General features: G+C 45.0%; 1 protein-coding gene across 1 annotated transcript in view; it reads left to right on the top strand.

Annotated features, from left to right (window-relative positions):
• The window catches only part of STARD9 (StAR related lipid transfer domain containing 9), a 130,014-nt gene that overhangs the window by 15,651 nt on the left and 96,123 nt on the right, over nucleotides 1–18,240 (top strand). The window contains exon 2 of the mRNA XM_075282833.1: nucleotides 5,870–5,939. Within this exon, the coding sequence (XP_075138934.1) occupies nucleotides 5,870–5,939 (70 nt within the window). The remainder of the gene's footprint in view (nucleotides 1–5,869; nucleotides 5,940–18,240) is intronic.

Genomic DNA, 18,240 nt, shown 5'->3' with positions numbered 1-18,240 from the left:
AGATGCAAAGATGGTCAGAGGTTCACCAATCTGTGAAAAATGTGTCTAAAAGTTGTGGAACAATTTCAGTAAAATGTTCCATAACGTAAAATTGCAAAGACTTTGACTATCTCACCATTATACATACACAGGCCTATTTGTGATAATTGTCCTGTGTGTATATATTGTACTAGGACTGGGAAATTAATCAAACAAATAACCAAAACTGACCATTAATCTGGTTGACCGATGCAATCTTGTGCACGTTGGTTGTTTAATTTCGGTTATCACCGTATTCTGAGCTTCCACCTGCAGTTTCATTTGGACAGAACATGTCCGAACCACAACTGTTTTTATTATACTGTGGAATCTCTTCAGACCCCAGCTTATAATTAACAGAAGCCTATGGAAGGTGAGCAAACATAAAAAAACATGTTACTCACCTCTCCAGGGCTCTGGTGTGGGTCTTCATCCTCTTCAGGACCCTTCTAGTCTCCAAATGATGTCAGGCCTTAGCATTAATGTAGCATTGTGAAACATAGATACAAGTGTGACCATGTTGTGTTACCCATGTGACTACTGAGACTTAATCCAAGGCCTCATCAGTCCCTGACATAATTCAGGAGGCCAGAAGAACCTGAAAAGGCCAAGGACCAGAGCACAGTGGAACAGGGGAGGTAGGTACCACTGTTTTTATGTTCGTTCAGCTCCAATCGGCCTCCACTAATTCTAATAGTATAATAAAAGCAGTTTTGGTTTGGGCTTCAAATGAAACCCCTGGGCAAACCTCAGACGACAAGTTTTTAGATCTTTGTCTATGTGTTCCCCACAACAGTAATGAACTATATCAGTAGATGCCCATCCAGTTGGATTCTAAGGGAGGCAAATGGGCAATTACTTATAACAGCCCATCTCGCCGTTATTATAATCTGCCCCTGGGATGTGGCTCTTAAAAGGGGGCGTGGCCTGAAACAATCATTAATTGAAATTGTGGTAAATTGCCCAGTTAATTGTGATTTTGATTTAGGTCATAGGCGTCTTGTCCTTTATTATATAGAGGACGTAAGACGTAACATAAACTATGCTAGATTGTTGACAGTACGTTGTCCGGTATAAATGGGGTGATCTACTGTTGACCCCTGGAAGCTGTATGGAGATAAAGGATTCAGTCATTTCTATGCGGCACTAGCGATCTGCTGCTTTGGAAGAGAGCAAACCATCGGATAGCCTCATGGGTATTAGGATTTAGTTTTTAACTTCTCTGCGCTATGAGACAAAAAAAAAGTAACTGCTTTCTTTTCTGTACTTGGGAAGTAATGGCGATGATGTGAGAAGTACCACCTCAGGAGAAGGTTAGCTGCAGAGTTCATTGTTAACACTGCGTCTATTATATTGGTGCCAAATCCACCAGGATAGAGATTCCCAGGAATTCCTGCGTCTCCTAAAAGCATCAGCTGCTTGCCATTATTTGCTGAGGAATTACTTATGTGATTTTGTGAAGTTGCTTTCCAACCATATGACAGGGAATTTATCCAGAGGACAAACACTAAATAAAAGCAGGGGTTACGTTGTGTGAATTCAGCTTTATTAACCACTTCACAACCAACTATTCTAACTTTTAAGCTTGTACCATGAAGTAATGCAAATCCAAATATATAACCTGGGAACCCCAGTGCAAAGCACTGGGTAGTACTGGGGAGTAAATATGGCTTCCTGTGGGGGGGTATGAAACACCACTACGGGATAAAAATATTTTCGTAATATTGGATTGGTGTTGTGTGGAGAAAATATCCAAATGGTAGCTATGCCTATGATCTAGAGCAGGGGTAGGCAAACTTTGGCACTCCAGCTGTTGTAAAACTACAACTCCCAGCATGCATACTCTCTCTGCTGTTCTTAGAACTCCCATGGAAGTGAGTGGAGCATGTTGGGAGTTGTAGTTTCACAGCAGCTGGAGTGCCGAAGGTTGCTGACCCCTGATCTAGAAGCTATAGCAGGGGTAGGGAACCTTCGGCTCTCCAGCTGCTGTGAAACTACAACTCCCATCATGCTCCATTCACTTCCATGGGAGTTCTAAGAACAGCAGAGCAAGTATGCATGCTGGGATTTGTAGTTTTACAACAGCTGGAGAGCCGTACGTTCCCTACCCCTGAGCTATAGGGTTACAGCACTTGGTCTGAGCTGCAATACCACACATACACATACACACACACACACACACACACACACACACACACACACACACGGCCCATGGAGGAGTGTGGTACTGTTCCTGGGGGAATGGGCGTGATCTACCCTCAAATGTATTAAATTTATGACCAGTTTTAGCCTTTCAGCTATACAGAAGACGGAGAGTGCATAGTTATTATACCTGGGGCAATAGTCTTGTAGGTTGCATAACTAAGAGATTCATGTTTTAATGACCCCCCCCCCTTCCCCTCTGTGACCACAGGTGCCCAGATAGCAGCAGCCTCTTTATATGGGGTGCATTGGGCCCTCTGTTCTGAAAACTTCCTTGCTATTCCTCTCTAGTCTGAACGATAGCTCTGTTGTTCTCCTATAGCTGAGGATGGGCTAGGGAGACTCAGGGCACTTCATATGAAGGGCTGACCTCCTAGTGCTGGCGGCATTAAAATGTGGCTTTCTCAGTCTTGCATATTGATCAGACCATCACCCCAAGAATGTTTACATTGCTCTCCTGTGCTCTGTATAGCACGGTCAGCAGCTTTGAGGTTCCCTTTAACTTCCATTGAATGTTCTAATATAATATATACTTGAAAGCTAAATGATTTCTGGGCTTAGATCCCAAAAGTTGAAAATGGTAATTCCAATAATTATAAGTATAATATAATTTAATGTTCCAAGTCAGCCATATAATACTTTCCTTCTATTGCAATGCATTCATTATACAAATTCTATATTGGAAATGTATTGTCAGCTTGGCTTGGGATATTAAAGGGAGGCTAATAAAAGAAATGTACATATTGTGGTTAGAAATTGTTCACATTATATTTATTTGTTTCCAACCAAAAACAGACTTGCTATAAAAGTTGGACTTTTAAAAATCATTTCCAACAAGTTCTAAGCAGAGAGTAAACAGTAAGAAGTAAATAATACAGTAATAGAGAGCTGGGTAAATAGTACAGTAATAAAGTGCTGGGAAGCGACTGTCTGCTGTGGTCATGTGACATGTCATTGCACCGAAGGATGTAGTCAAGATGGGACAGGGATCAACCGCATCAGTAATGTGATAGGCCAATGTAGTGTCTCCATCTCACTTTTTCTGTAATACAGATTAAAGTGAACTTATCACCAAGAAAATGCAGGTGGTCCTATCTGTGATTGACAGCCCTCCATATATGACTATGCATACAGTAATTGCTGTCAAACACTAAGAAGGACCGTCCGAATGACTGGATGGCAGTTTCTGATGATAATAATGGCAAAGATACAAATAAATGAATGGGAATATACTGTACACTGAATTGTTTCACACAAAAATGTTTCGGCAACCTCTGGGCACTGTAAGTTACTGTAAAGGGTGCAGGATAATACTATTCATATAATAAGAGCGGTGCTACAGTTCTCCCGATCTGCCGCTGTGCAGTCGGCTACTGTGCAACTCCTATTACTTAAATGGAAGAGTCTGCACTCGCTCCCTGTCCTCTGCTGTTAATTCCTGCCAATACAGCTGATCCATTGGGATCTGGGTGTTGGACCCCCATGGATCACATACTTATGACCCATAAAACACCACATACTGTTAACCTATAAAAATCCTTTTGGAGCCAGCTAAACCCTTTAATGTTAGTGACCGTGCATGACACAATCCGCTTTTGGTTAGGTTCATACCTGTGCCCGGTCTCCGACTGGAAATTCTTTTCCCATTCCATTCGCTTTTCTCTCCACATTTTCTTCCCTTTATAGTCTATGGGGTCCATGGGCTTCCAAAGGTAATTGCTTTGTAAGTGGACCCCCAGAACGTTAACCCTAACACAGATGTGAGCCTAGCGTCAGAGTGAATAATAAATAAACTATAAAACCAAGTAAATATACTGTACGTTTGTACGAATTCACTCTATCGCTTCATAGTAAACATACTAAAATTGCAAAATTTGAAGTAGTGGTGATATAAAGGAAGGTGAAGCTAGATTAAATATAGACAGAAGAGGCACATCTTCCTGACAAACGCCAAGTGTACCATTAAAGAGACTCGGAAAGGATGTGTCATGTATATAAGCAGGAAACCAAGAAGTTCAAGGTCTCCTTAATCCTGCTTTCCAGTAAAAATATGTAACATGCAATTGTTTTCGGTTTGTGTGCCTATATTTTTACAGTTTACTACAACTTGGTAGATAAGGCTAGATTCATATCTTGTGTTGTATTTCCATGGTTTTGCTCTATTGTAGGAACATAAAAGCAAAAAATAATGTGGTGCCCACCAAAGCCACCTGGTGAAGCCCATTGCCTATATTGAGGTCCATCAGACATGATATCTGCCATTTTACCAGCAATATAGCACTGCACTGCTTTATTTTCTGGCTATTTTGCCAACAACCTCCAACACATGTAAAGATAGGCTACAGTAAATGGTTAGACAAATCTGCTATGACCCTTTTATTCTACTGGCCACCGGAAATCAAGGTGGTAAGAACCCCCACACAGCAAACATTGCTGGCCCTCACGGTTTGTCTCTTGTGAACCTCTTGAAGCTGTAGAAGACTTTTAAGGCTGAGTTCACACAGGGTATTTTGGTCAGTATTTTGAGGCCGTATTCGCCTCAAAATACTGACCAAAAAGACATCTCCCATTGAAATCAATGGGAACCAGTCAGGTCTTTTTTCTGGGAGCCGTTTGTTCCGGCTCCAGGAAAAAAGAATGGACATGCTCATTCTTCAGGCCGATTCACCTCGCGAATTGGTCTGAAGACACTCCCTACTCTCGACTAGGCCCATTCATTGGGCCTAATCTGAAGCGAGTGCACGACTGCACGATGCAGTGCATCGGCATCCAGTTGCAACTACCCGTTTTTTGGTCCGGAAACTGAGGCGGCCTCAAAAACACCATGTGAACCCGGCATAATACTCTACGCTGTTCCTGATAGAGGAGAATGAGCGCTACGGAAACAGAGTTGCAGAAATGAGCGACATTGCATCTTATTTATAGAAACAGTATGGGCACAAGGGCAGAAATTGGAAGAAGTTATTCACATCTACTCAGCGGTTTGATGAGATGGGAATGACCTTTTACGTGTACAATCTAACATAACAGTAAACCATAAATGTTTATTAACATAAAAGATTTATTTATTTTGCTTATTTGCAGAATGGTGTGTCTCCATGGTGACAGACTACAAACAAACCCTGTGTAGTCTGATACTGTACTGATAGCCCTTTTGTTTCCTAAATCATGCTAACCTATAGAGTCTATGTACTTAGTAGTCCTTACATTTCTTAAAAAGGATTTGTCAGCTTTATGAACGCTCTGTTGTGCTTTTATTGGATTATTCCTTTTGGAATTCTATGAACAAATTGACAGCAGGAGGAATAGCAATAGAACAACTCAATGCAGACGAGTACAAAATGTTCCAGAACTATTATTTTATGGGGAATGCGAGTATTTAGAAAAAGATAGGTCATCTTTAGGATGCTTCAATTACTGGACCTACTTTGGCTATATGAAAAGGGTGAATATACAGATATATTGGAATGATCTGGCCACATCTGTGAGGTAGATGCCATATTAAAGTAAGCATAGCCTAAAACACTCATGTTGCTGCATACTTCATTAACAAAATATTAACACCAGTAACAATAATCAAAATACTAATTAGACTACTAATCTGTCTTACTTTCCCTAAAAGTTTGACTTTTTTTTTTTATTCCTTCAGAGAGAATGCCGAAGAAGCAAGAATCATAGTGAATGTTGATGGGAAAATCACACGGATTAGAAACATAAAGGTACTGTCATATTTCTAATGAATCTAGAAACTTTCACACCACATTTCAGTGTGGCAGCTGTCAGAGGTATACATATATCTCGGACAGATGCCAATTGATAGGCATTTGAGTCAACCAAGGGCTTCCATTGGAAAAAAAAAAACAACCATGCTGTGGTGTAGGTTTTTTACCGGATTCCTATGTATATAATAGAGTATTTGGATTTGTTTTTCCATAAAGTAAAAAATAGATATCCTTACATAAACCAACCAGAGGGATTCTTTTAAACTCCATCCGAGGAAAACTTTTAATGACTTTACACTGTATTGTGATGGCATCTACTCAGTGGCGTAACTACCGCCATAGCAGCAGAAGCAGCTGCCACAGGACCCGTGACATTAGGGGCCCGGTGACAGCCACTACCGCTGCTATCATTATACTCTGGGGTCTTTCCGGACCCCCGAGTATAATGATTGGCGGACCAGGAGAGGTAAGAAACATAAAAAAAACACTGTTACTTACCTTTCCACGATCCTGCCAGGCCTCCTTCCTTGTTGTCTGACGTCTCTGACGTCACATGAACCCGACCTGCGTCCCGGGTCATGTGACGTCCGACGTCATTGCAGAAGAACGACAGCGGAGGCCAAAAGCGTAGGAGTCGGGGGACAGGTAAGAAACTGTAGTTTTTTATGTTTTTATTCCCCCGGGTCTCCGATTATTATACTCTGAGGTCTGAAAAGACCCCAGAGTATAATAATTGTTTCTGGATGTCAACAGTGGGACATAATACTGGGTGCAGGAGCCACTATGGGAGATAATACTGTGTGCAGGGGCCACTATTGTGGATAATACTGTGTGCAGGGGCCACTATTGTGGATAATACTGTGTGCAGGGGCCACTATGGGGGATAATACTGTGTGCAGGGGCCACTATTGGGGATAATACTGTGTGCAGGGGCCACTATGGGGGATAATACTGTGTGCAGGGGCCACTATTGGGGATAATACTGTGTGCAGGGGCCACTATGGGGGATAATACTGTGTGCAGGGGCCACTATTGGGGATAGTACTGTGTGCAGGGGCCACTATGGGGGATAATACTGTGTGCAGGGGCCACTATTGGGGATAATACTGTTTGCAGGGGCTACTATGGGGGATAATACTGTGTGCAGGGGCCACTATGGGGGATAATACTGTGCGCAGGGGCCACTATTGCTTATAATACTGTTTACAGGGGCCACTATGGGGGATAATACTGTGTGCAGGGGTCACTATGGGGGATAATACTGTGTGCAGGGGCCACTTTGGGGGATAATAGAACGCGCAGGAATGCTTAGGAGGGGGTCGGTCGAGGTCTTTTTTTTTTTTCTCCCCACTGTAACAGAACCTCTTATAGGTGACACAGGGCTCGTTCACATCTGCGCCCCGGTCTCAGTTTTGCAGGTTTCTGTTTCCTGCCCGAAACTGGACAGGAGACGGAAACCTGCAGTCAGTTTTCAAACCCATTCATTTGCATGGGTTTGAAAAGCTTCCGGCCGTGAGCGCCTGTGAGCGTTTTGTGCTCTCTGCGGCGAAACCAGCTTTTTTTAACCAGACACAGTCAGAAATGCAGGACTTTGTGTCCAGTTTAAAAAAAAATGGTTTCACCGCAGAGAGCACAAAACGCTAACAGGTGCTCATGGCCGGACACGGTCTGCCAGGTTTTCGTCTTCTGTCGGCAGAAGACAGAAACCTGGAAACTGCGATCGGGCGCTGGTGTGAACCTAGCGTCAGTTGCAGTGGAAATTCGGAATGAAAAAGTTACTTTCTTCCAGAAATCTTTTATAATCTATTGGAAGATTTAGTAGAAAACAAAAAAAAATTCTTACTGCATGGTGGGACAATGAGCCTTATGGTGCTCACCAGGTCATTACCACCGCTTCAGCTTTCATCAACCAGAGTGCTGCTTGCTTGGTCAGCTCTTACAAAGCTGCTGGCAAGCCACCCCACCCCTCTTATAGGTCACCTTCTAGGGCTCTTCACTGACCAAGGTAGGAAGACAGACACTTTAGGGTCCATTCACACGGGGGAAAATGGTGAGGAATTTGGTGTGGAATTTCAGCGCTGAAAAAAAAAGCCTCCCATTGACTTCAATGGGAGGCTTTTTTTTTCAGTGCTGAACTTAAACACCACATTCCTCGCTATTTTCCTCTGTGTGAATGGACCCTTAGACATAGGAGGAATTTGGTACAAGGTGTCCATAACACACCAGACAAGATTTTTCAGCAGCTGAACAGAAGAACATTGAAGTCGGACCACCGAGTAGCTCAGTGGGTCCCGTTGATAGATGTTGCGATTCTGTTAGTGTGGGAGATGTGACTCTTGTCTCCAGTAAACCTGTGTCTCCACTAGGTAAGTTGACGGAGTTATATGATTTCAAGAGCTAGTTGACTTGCTGAGATGTCTCCTTATCTCGAGCTAACCAGGGTCTTCTATGGGGACCACTGAGCAGCAAGCACAGGTTTATATTTCTGCTAATACCTGTCATGTAGATGCTTTACTTTGACAACTGGGTGTTTGTTCAAAGGCAGTTTTCATCTCTTTATTATTGTATAAGCTATTGCATGATAAATGATCCGCATTAATTATTCCTTGGTTGTGTTTCTTAGTACTCTGTTCCCTTTAATTCAGATTGGTTAACATTATTCCCATTGCAATCTGGAAGCTGTTAGATTCCCACAAGACATTATTAAATTGTAAACATATGTGAGTGTTCACTTTCCACCCTTTTTCTGTATTCCATGTAATCGCTTGCAGAGCACTGATATGAATATGTGTGGTTTTACTGCAAGCGCTGTGTTGATATGTTCAATTACATATGGCTGATGTGAATATGATACAGTAAGGCTTAACCAAAAGACCACTTTTTTAAGAAGACCACCCCTTATCTTGACAGGATTTATCCATGCTCAGTTTTCATCTTCCTAAACTGCTGTACATATTGAATTTGTCGATGAAAGGTCCACCATCCAAAACACATATTTTCACTGCACAGTCATCTTAAAGGGGTTTATTGTGACTATACTATGAATGGTAGATTGGTGAGCATTTGAATCCCAGCACCCTCACCGATCAGTCACTTGCAGGACCTGCTGTGTGTCAGAACCAGCTACATGATTGGTATATCAGCCAGAGTTAAAGTGCTGTACACTATGCAGTGGTTGTGCTTTGTTGACTCCAATTCAGTTGAAAGGAATAAAGTGTAGCTACTAGACCGTGTTCATTGTGGAGCAGCAACGCAATCACCTGCAGTCACCCCAGCCCTGGGGTGTCAGGAGAGTCATCCATCAGTGTCTCCAAAAGGCTGCATATTATTGTATATTTTACTGGCTTTAACCTTTTTTTATTTTAGAACCTTCAGACCACTGGTACATGACCAGATCACTAGTCTACACAACCTTATATGTACTGTAGGATCATAGGTAGCGATATGGCCCCTTTAGAAGTCTTTGAGCCTTCTCTCCATCTCTGTAAAAATCTGTCAGAAAACAATTGTGGACTGGTCCATTGGAGGCTATATTAGTGAGCTATTATCCTAAAATCTAGTATCCAGGAGGGAAGACCTCTATAGTAAGTTGCCATTTCGAATAACATAGGTTGGTATGTGATGCCTTTTGGGGATCCTTCACATGTAGCAGATTGTGTTGCAGACATTTATGCAGCTGAAAATCAGTTCCATTCATTTGTACATGATTTGCAGATTCATGAGATTGTGTTTTGTTTTGTTTTTAACATTATCTGCATAACTACCGGTATCTAAGTAAGAAGTAGAATTCTTGAAATATTTCCAATATTCCAGAATCCCTAGCGGAGCAGGAATGACTTGTAAGTCTCCATACTGCCTATGTAGGCACACACTCTCCCTGATGTGTACGATTGTCCCCTGACCCTGGTCTATAGTCTCTCACTCTGCCAAATCAGTATCCCTACGCTATGCTGAGGAGGCCCAATAGGCTGAAACAGCGCTGTCCATAGCTGGGAATCTGTTCCTTTTGGAATAGAAATACTAATTTGGCAATTAAAGCCGCATCATGATATTAGACTTTTTAACTGAGTCATGCATGATGTTAAGGTTGCTGCCCTCTAGAGGGTGGCGTACAGAGTGCACTGTTCTCCTAATTACATCCTGGAGAATAGATTTGCATATTTTTTACCCTGAAATATTTCCATGAATTTAGCACTTAGTAATAAATGATTGTTTTTCCATGAACTCTACAATTTTATGCAAAACCTCATGATGGATTGTATGTATGGCACATGAAACTCAGAATATCCCAAAGAGTATATAGCAGTATTAATTTCTCTTTTGTAAGTGCCCTTATAAATTCTAGAAGGATTCGGTGAGGGCACCCTATAAGAAAGTCCATTACTTTAGTACTCCTTGCATTACCTCTGTAGACACTCCATGTCTTGCCGTATGGTACAGCATTTGATTCAGCATGTTACAGTGTTTTAAGGAATCTTACATGATAGAGATATCATTTGGGCCTATAAATGTTGGTCTTTCTCCCTATGCGTACAAGACTTGGATAAAGAGACAAATAACATCTTTATCATATATTAGGGAGCTGAGTAAAGTGTCTATAAGTAGTTTCAACACTGTAAAACCTTGGGCAGTCTGCAGAGATTTGGAAACTGCAAGAACAACTTTGTATAAATCTTCAAATCCACTTGGGAGCCGCAGCCGTTTCTGAAACATACTGGAATGTGTAACCTGTCACCTCCGTAAATTTGATCTTCCATTGTCAAAGTAGAGAAGGGGTCAGCTTCCTCTTTAGCTGGCATGCAGAATTTCTGGCTTCTGAGTTCACCTTGCCTTGAAATCTGATCAAAAGGCTTTTTTTTTCCTACACTGCAGTGCCCTGTCTGGAGTCTGGAGACTGGAGATTATTTTAGTCTATAGTTACAGATAACTTCACTGTCCTACAGTCTTGATGTGATAATTTATTTGTATTCTGGGGCCAAAGAATATTAGGTGGTTGTAGTAGGATTTCTTCTACACTTTGTAAATACTGGATTATTTAGGATTTAGTAAAAGGAAATTGTAGCACCTAGAAGATGAGTTACATGCCGCATATTGCTTGGAGTCTTATTTATTTTGAAGCATTTTCATGTATTGTCTTGTCTGTATTAAAACTGAAGCTTAATAGGTCAGGATGCCTCCACCTCGGTGCTCCAGTTTCATGAGGTAATAACATCTGAAGGTCTGAAATCCTTTTAGTCTTTGGTCTCAGAACACTCTAGATCTCACAAAGACTAAAGGGACTATCTACAATTGTAACACTATTACCGTACCGTTAAAGGGTATAACAGTCCGTGGAGTCTCATCTTCCTCTTATTTGGTGACAGCTGGACACGTATTAGGCAGCAATCTCCACAGTGGCCTCTTCTTCTCCTAGTAGGATGTAGAGTTTCCTCTTCTCGTCTGCAGATGTGAAGTCTGGGATGTGGGCAGAGAGTCTTTGGTAGTAGACGTCCCTCACAGCTGAGTATTTGGTGCAGTGTAGCAGGAAGTGGGTCTCAAGTGTTTAGGTGAGAAAATTACCATAATTACTTACTCATAAAAGAGCAAATGCTATGTAGCAAGTGTGAAGAAGGTGAGTAGGAGAAAAGATATATATGTGGTTTCTAAAGTAACAAAACACATGCAGAATTACAGAATTAAAAGGTTTGGCTAGAATTTTTTTTTATGGCCTAGAATAGGATATACTTAGGACAGACCATACATATCTGACCAGTGGGATCCAACAGCTGGGACTTGAATGAGAACTGAGCTTCAGTACAACCCAGAGCCACTATACAGGGAGCAGAGTTACCTTTTCCATCTGCCTGTTGTGTAGAGTACTGGGTAGCCGTGCTGTGTAGAGTAGCTGATTCGTGCGGGGGAGGAGGAGCAGCTGCCGATCCCTTTCATCAATCAGATATAAAATTTCTACAAAAAACTAAAGTAAAAAATTCCAAATTTTATTTTGAGCTCTTTTTCTCTGAAGGTCAGTCTTAGGCATTGGTCCACATCTGCGCCTGGTCTCCATACGCGGATTCCGTTCCCTATAAAGCAAGCAGCGTTTTTCTCTCCGCGTTTTTCTCCCTTTTTGGACAGAAACTGAACGGAAACCACACGGCCCTCATTATAGTGTATAGAGTCCATGGGCTTCCTAAAGTCACTGCTTTATTATGCGGATTAGGTTTCCGTTCGGGGGGGGGGGGGTCCCCAATTGGTCCCCAATTGGTCCCCCCGAACAGAAACCTGTGCAGAGATGTGAACCAAGCCTGACAAAATCTGCTCTTTTGTTGTTCTGTCTTTTGTATCCTATGGTTGACCAATTAGAGGAATTTTAATGTTTGTGTCGTATAGTTTTTGGAGCAGTGATAGTGTCAGACCAAACATCACACATATACTGTACTTCATGGTAATAATACTGATATCCTGAGGGTCAGCCACTTATAACATTGTTTATTAAATATTGCCATTACAACATAAGAATCTTGCCATTATAGTGTTAGCTTTGTGTCAGCTACAATAACTTTTTATTTCCGTGTCTGGACAGACAGCTGAGTGTAGTGTGAAGGTGTTCACTAGAGTAAATGAAAGGAGAGACTGGTAGTAAAGCACAACTATAGGAAAGGGCTGCTTTTAGGCTGAGTGCAGAAGTCTGTTTCTCTCATATCATGGTAATAAAGAGAACAAAGAGGTTATGTAATGGAAACATCTGGATAAGATTAACGTCTGCAAGCAATGACTATTGGTGTGGCTACAGGTCTGCAATACAAATTCCTATCAGAAATTGGAGATCTGAACACATAGTGGAAAGTAGCAAAATGATCCAGCATTTTTAAGTACATTTCACTATTTCACTGAAACACCTGCTGAGGAGTAATACCAAGTTATTTTGGGTGCAGATGATGTAGAAAGAAGGATTGGACATAACAAATTTCAGGGCCAGTCCTTTTGTTGTCCTTGGAGTTAAGCCATCGTCAAAGGGTCTGGCAGCGACTTTGGCCACATTCACTTGGGAGAATCCAGGCTGGAAAATTGGATCTATGCATAGGTCGAATTTCCCATCCTTAGCCTCAGGAGGCGAAACTCCTTGCATCATGTACAGTGTATAGTACAGACAGCAGAGCCATGAGGAAGCAGGGACTTGTACTATCATAGGTCATTATGATGCAAGGATTCCCACTGTCCTGACTGGGTTTGAGTTGGGAAATCCAGCCATTGTATGAACCATATTTTCTGGCCCAGATTCTCCATGTTCATGGAGCCTTGCTATAAAGTCACCACATACCTACTTGGTCAAACTGAGCATACATGTGTACAAGGGAGTCAGGATAAATAGTGGCTAGTTTGACTGACACCCCTGCTGTCACTACTCCTGCCATGTCTGTTTCAGTGAATAATTAGATCACCTTTAAAATATAATTTAAATACATATTAAATAAAATATTAAGTTATATTCACCTACCAATTGTTACCGGTTGAAGTGTGTCCTTGTGAAGTCTGACCCTGTCGTATTGGTGCTGCCACTATGTCAGGAAACACTTACTGCCTGGTAAATGTGCTCTTAGATGGTGCAACCTAGGCTGTTCAAGTCACATTCCCTTGCGTCCCACCAGCGGCACAATATGGGGTATTTTCTGCCCCTGTGTGCTGGTAGGACAGGCGGAATTTTTAATTAGCCAGACTTAACACCTGGCTGGACCCTATATGAGGGCACCACACCCCTCCCCCTGCGTGTTTTTTTCTGTCCTGTGTGTGGACAGGTGGGGAGGACTTGGTGTCCTCCTATAGGGCTCTGTGGATCACTTACCTGATCCTGAGTCCTGTCCCTCGCTGGGGCTCCTGACCTGGAGAGAAGGCAGGGGTGTCAGCAGGGTCTTTCTCCTCCCCCCCCCCCCCTCCCCGTCCACTGACTTACTTCTAGGGTCTGCGCTTCATGCGGAAGCTTCGGCTTCTGCCGTCGGCTCTGCGAACGGGTAGGGGCCGGAACCTTTGGCCGGCTCCCTCGTTCCTGGACGGGGAGGGAAAACTTGCGCACACTTCCAGCGCCGCACTTCCGGTTCGCGGCGGCCGAAAATATTTTACTATAGCTCCGAAAAGGAGCTAGTCTGGGGCAGGGTAAGGCAGTCCCCTGGCCCCAATACCCCCCCCCCCCCCCCCGATAGAACAATTCTTGTTCAGGGGCTTTGGGGGGGTTGGGAAGCGGGAAGGGGGCGGGGTTTCGGGCTGTCCCGCCCCCTTTTTTTCGGCGGCCAGCTCAAAAGGGAGGGCAGGACACTCAGTCCTTGCCTTCCTAGTTTTCCCACTAGTGGGGCTTATGTTTGGTGCAGTTTGCAGTTTGCAGTTGGTTTGCACTTCGCTGGTGGCAGCTGAGCTTTTGACAAATCCTGGTCTAAGCCGTTCTTCCAACGCCTGGTAAGAAACCATTATTGTGTTTCATGTATGTTACTCCTCTCATACACTAAATCTATTTAGGTGAACATAGCGGTCGCTATTCCGCTACCATGTCCTCTTCCACCACCCCTCCTGGGGACCAGGAGAGGAGGAAATCCTCGGCCAAAAGAAAGCATTTTTCCTGCCGGGATTGCGATATTCCCTTACCTGATGGTAAGTGTGATCTGGGGTAGGGGCTCTCTGCAGTAGGAGGTTGCTAATTAACCTCTATATTCCAGGATACGATTGGTCACGTTGTCGGTCCTGCAGAGGGCCTCCTGCTAATGAGCCCTCCCCCAGGGACATGGTAATATGGATGAAGGAGTATATGGTGAGTACAGTGCAGAGAACAAGAGGAAAGATGGTTTCCCCACTTCTGGTAAGCTCCTCCTCCCTTTTTTGTAGGAGGAGTCGCTAAAGGATATCCGTGTGTCCATCACCCAGCTCTCCAAGAAGCAGCAGACAGAAGGGCGCTCTGCTTCTCCCCCCTCCCTGGAAAGACTGCAGATGGAGGATGACTCCTGCCCATCCGTGGTGCAGTCGAGCGTGGCCGGCAAACCCAGATTTTCATGGGACAAAACAACCAGTTTGCTGAAGGCCATCCGGTCAAGGGGCCTGGATGACTTGGGGGAAGCCTCCGCTTCTACCGCTGAAGGGCAGAGGGCCTTTCAGGTAGATGCGGCATTAATGGCCATTATGGAGCAGGAGTGGAAATTTCCTGAGAAGATTCATGTGGCCTCCAGGGTATTTAAGAATCTGTATCCGGTGGATCCTGTCCAGCTGTCCTCCTGGGGGCCACCCCCAAAAGTAGACCTGGCGGTAGCCAGGATGTCCAAACGTACCATTGTGCCTCTTGAAGACGGCTCTAACTTACAGGACCTCTTGGATAGAAGAATAGACTCCACACTTAAAAAAGCGTATTCTTCTGCTTCAGCTCAGACCTCTGTGGCCATTGCCTCCACCGAAGTGGCGGATTTTCTACGTGCCCGGCTGACGCAACTGGAGCGAGACATAGATACCGGCGTCGATAGAGACGAGATCTTATCGTCTATGTCCTCTATTCAGCTAGCAGCAGATTACCTGGGAGAGTCATCCAGACAACAGTTACGTCTGTCAGCAAAAACCATGGCTCAGACCACAGCTGCAAGAAGACCACTGTGGCTCCGTCCCTGGAGGGCGGACTTACCATCCAAATACGCCCTGTGCGGTCTACCCTTCCAGCCGGGCAAGGTGTTCGGGCGCAGCCTCGACGATCTAATGGAGGGTCTGGCCGAAGACAAGGGCAGAACCTTGCCGCAGGCCTCCAGAAGCAGAAGGCCTCCCCCAGGTAGGGGGCGAGGAGCTCAATCCAGGCAACCTCAGAGGAGGTCCAGAATACGACCTAGAGGTATGGGCAGGGGGCGCGCCAGGGATGATTCAAAGGGTAAACCTACCTTTTGAGGGTGCGCAGCTCTCTGCGGCCAATCTTGCGGTAGGTGGGCGTCTGGCTCACTTTGCCGGTGTGTGGGATCAGATCATCAGAGATCCTTGGGCTTTGCGGGTGGTGGCCCAGGGCTACGCCTTGGAATTCAAGCAGCCTCCCCGCGATCATTTCACCAGCACTCGTATCCTGCCTGCTGCCCAGCAGTCTATCCTAGAGGCAGCTGTCTTGGAATACAGGACAAAGGGGGCCCTGGAGAGGGTCCCCCCTCGGGAGGAAGGCCTCGGTATCTACTCTCCAGTTTTCCTCGTCCCCAAACCATCTGGGGACTGGAGAATGATAGTAGATTTAAGGTATCTCAATCGGTTTCTAAGGGGAAAACCATTCCGTATGGAAACCGTAGATTCTGTAACATCCTTCCTCCAGCAGGACGAAGTAATGGTGACCCTAGATCTCAGGGATGCCTACCTGCATGTCCCTATTGTTTGCCCACACAGGAAATATCTAAGAATAGCTATTCAAATAGCTGGCCGCAGAGAGCATTTTCAGTTTACCGCCCTCCCCTTTGGCATATCGTCAGCCCCGTACGTCTTCACCAAGACGGTCGCCCCCATCGCCGCCGCTCTAAGATTAGAGGGGCTCTTCGTGGTTCCATATTTAGACGACTGGCTCATAAAAGCTCAGTCTACTTCTCTACTCCGCCAACATCTTCAGATCGCTGTATCCCTCCTTCAGAAACTAGGATGGGTGATCAACTGGGAGAAATCCGAGACGGTGCCATCCACCCGGAGGAAGTTTCTCGGATTTATTCTGGATTCCCAGAAGATGCAGATCTACCTTTCCGGCCCAAGGAAACTCAAGATAGAGGCAGCTGCCCGCTTTCTATTTGGAACTCGGCGAATAACCATCCGGACCGCCATGAGAGTTCTAGGCCTGATGTCCTCTTCAGTCAGGGCGGTTCCTTGGGCCTTATGGCATTTGCGTCCCCTTCAGAGGGAAGTGCTGAGCGCCTGGAACAGGTCGCCACGGGGACTGCAAAAGAAGATCTGCCTTTCTCCCGCTACCCGTCTTTCCCTCAGATGGTGGATACACCTGAAAGACGGAAGGTCTACGGTCCCTCCACAGTGGGTCCTGCTGACAACGGATGCATCCCATCAGGGATGGGGAGCCCACTTGGACGACAAAACTATACACGGCGTTTGGGCTCATCCGGAACAGGGGTCATCCTGAAGGAACTTCAGGCAGTGTACCTTGCCTTGTGTCACTTCGCCCCCCTCCTCAAGGGGAAGGCAGTCAAAGTCCGGTCGGACAATATGACGACGGTCATCTATATAAACAAACAAGGCGGTACCAGATCCCGGGCCCTTCAAAGAACCACGAATCTAATCTCATGGGCAGAAAAGAACCTGTCCCATCTATCCGCTGTTCACATCAGAGGCTCCCTGAACATAGTAGCGGATCAGTTGAGTCGGGGTATTCCCGTATCCGGAGAATGGTCGCTTCATCCAGGAATATTCCAGCAGATCGTCCAAAGATGGGGTCTCCCAGAGGTCGATCTTATGGCAACCCGACTCAACGCCAAGGTACAGACCTTCTGTTCCCTGTATCAGGAGGACAACCCCTTGGCAGTGGATGCCCTGTCCATCCCATGGAGGTTCAGGCTGATTTACATCTTCCCTCCAGTTCCCATCATACCCAGGGTATTGATGAAGATAAGACAGGACCAAGTCTCGGGCATCGCCATAATCCCGTTCTGGCTAAAAAGGACTTGGTTTGCCCAGCTCATGAGGATGAGTCAAGGCATTTATTGGAGGCTTCCCCCCCTCCCAGACCTGGTAACTCAAGGAGAGCTACTCTGCCAGGATCTGAGGAGGTTCAACTTGACAGCCTGGAAGTTAACCAGTCCCTATTAAGGAATAGAGGACTTTCAAAGGCCGTCCTAAAGACGATTTCCTGTGCCCGTTCAGAAGCTACAAATAGAAGTTACCAGAGGATTGGTAACATCTTTAAAACTTGGTGCCAGGAGCACGAAGTGGACTCCGTGGATCCTCCAGTAGGTGTGATCTTGGACTTTCTTCAGGACGGCCTTGACAGGGGCCTCTCGGTTGCCACCTTGAAGGTGCATATGGCCGCCCTGTCCGCCTGTCTGGGGAGGCGGTTATCTCAAGACCCCCTAGTAAGTTCCTTCCTTAAAGGGGCGGGGAGGTTGAGACCAGCAGTATCTGCTCCAGTCCACAAGTGGGATCTCAGCACGGTCCTTTCGGCGCTATGTGGTAAACCCTTTGAACCTCTGGAGTCGGTAGAGCTGAAGTTCCTCTCCTACAAGGTAGCATTCCTCTTGGCAATAACATCAGCCAAGAGGGTAGGAGAATTACAGGCGTTCTCCTGTGAAGAACCGTACATCAGCTTCTACGAGGACAGAGTCCAGTTAAG

Source organism: Leptodactylus fuscus, chromosome 7 (assembly GCF_031893055.1).
Source record: "Leptodactylus fuscus isolate aLepFus1 chromosome 7, aLepFus1.hap2, whole genome shotgun sequence".
Taxonomy (NCBI): Eukaryota; Metazoa; Chordata; class Amphibia; order Anura; family Leptodactylidae; genus Leptodactylus; species Leptodactylus fuscus.
Note: the sequence above shows the minus strand (reverse complement) of the source record. Positions and strands in the feature narration are given on the sequence as shown.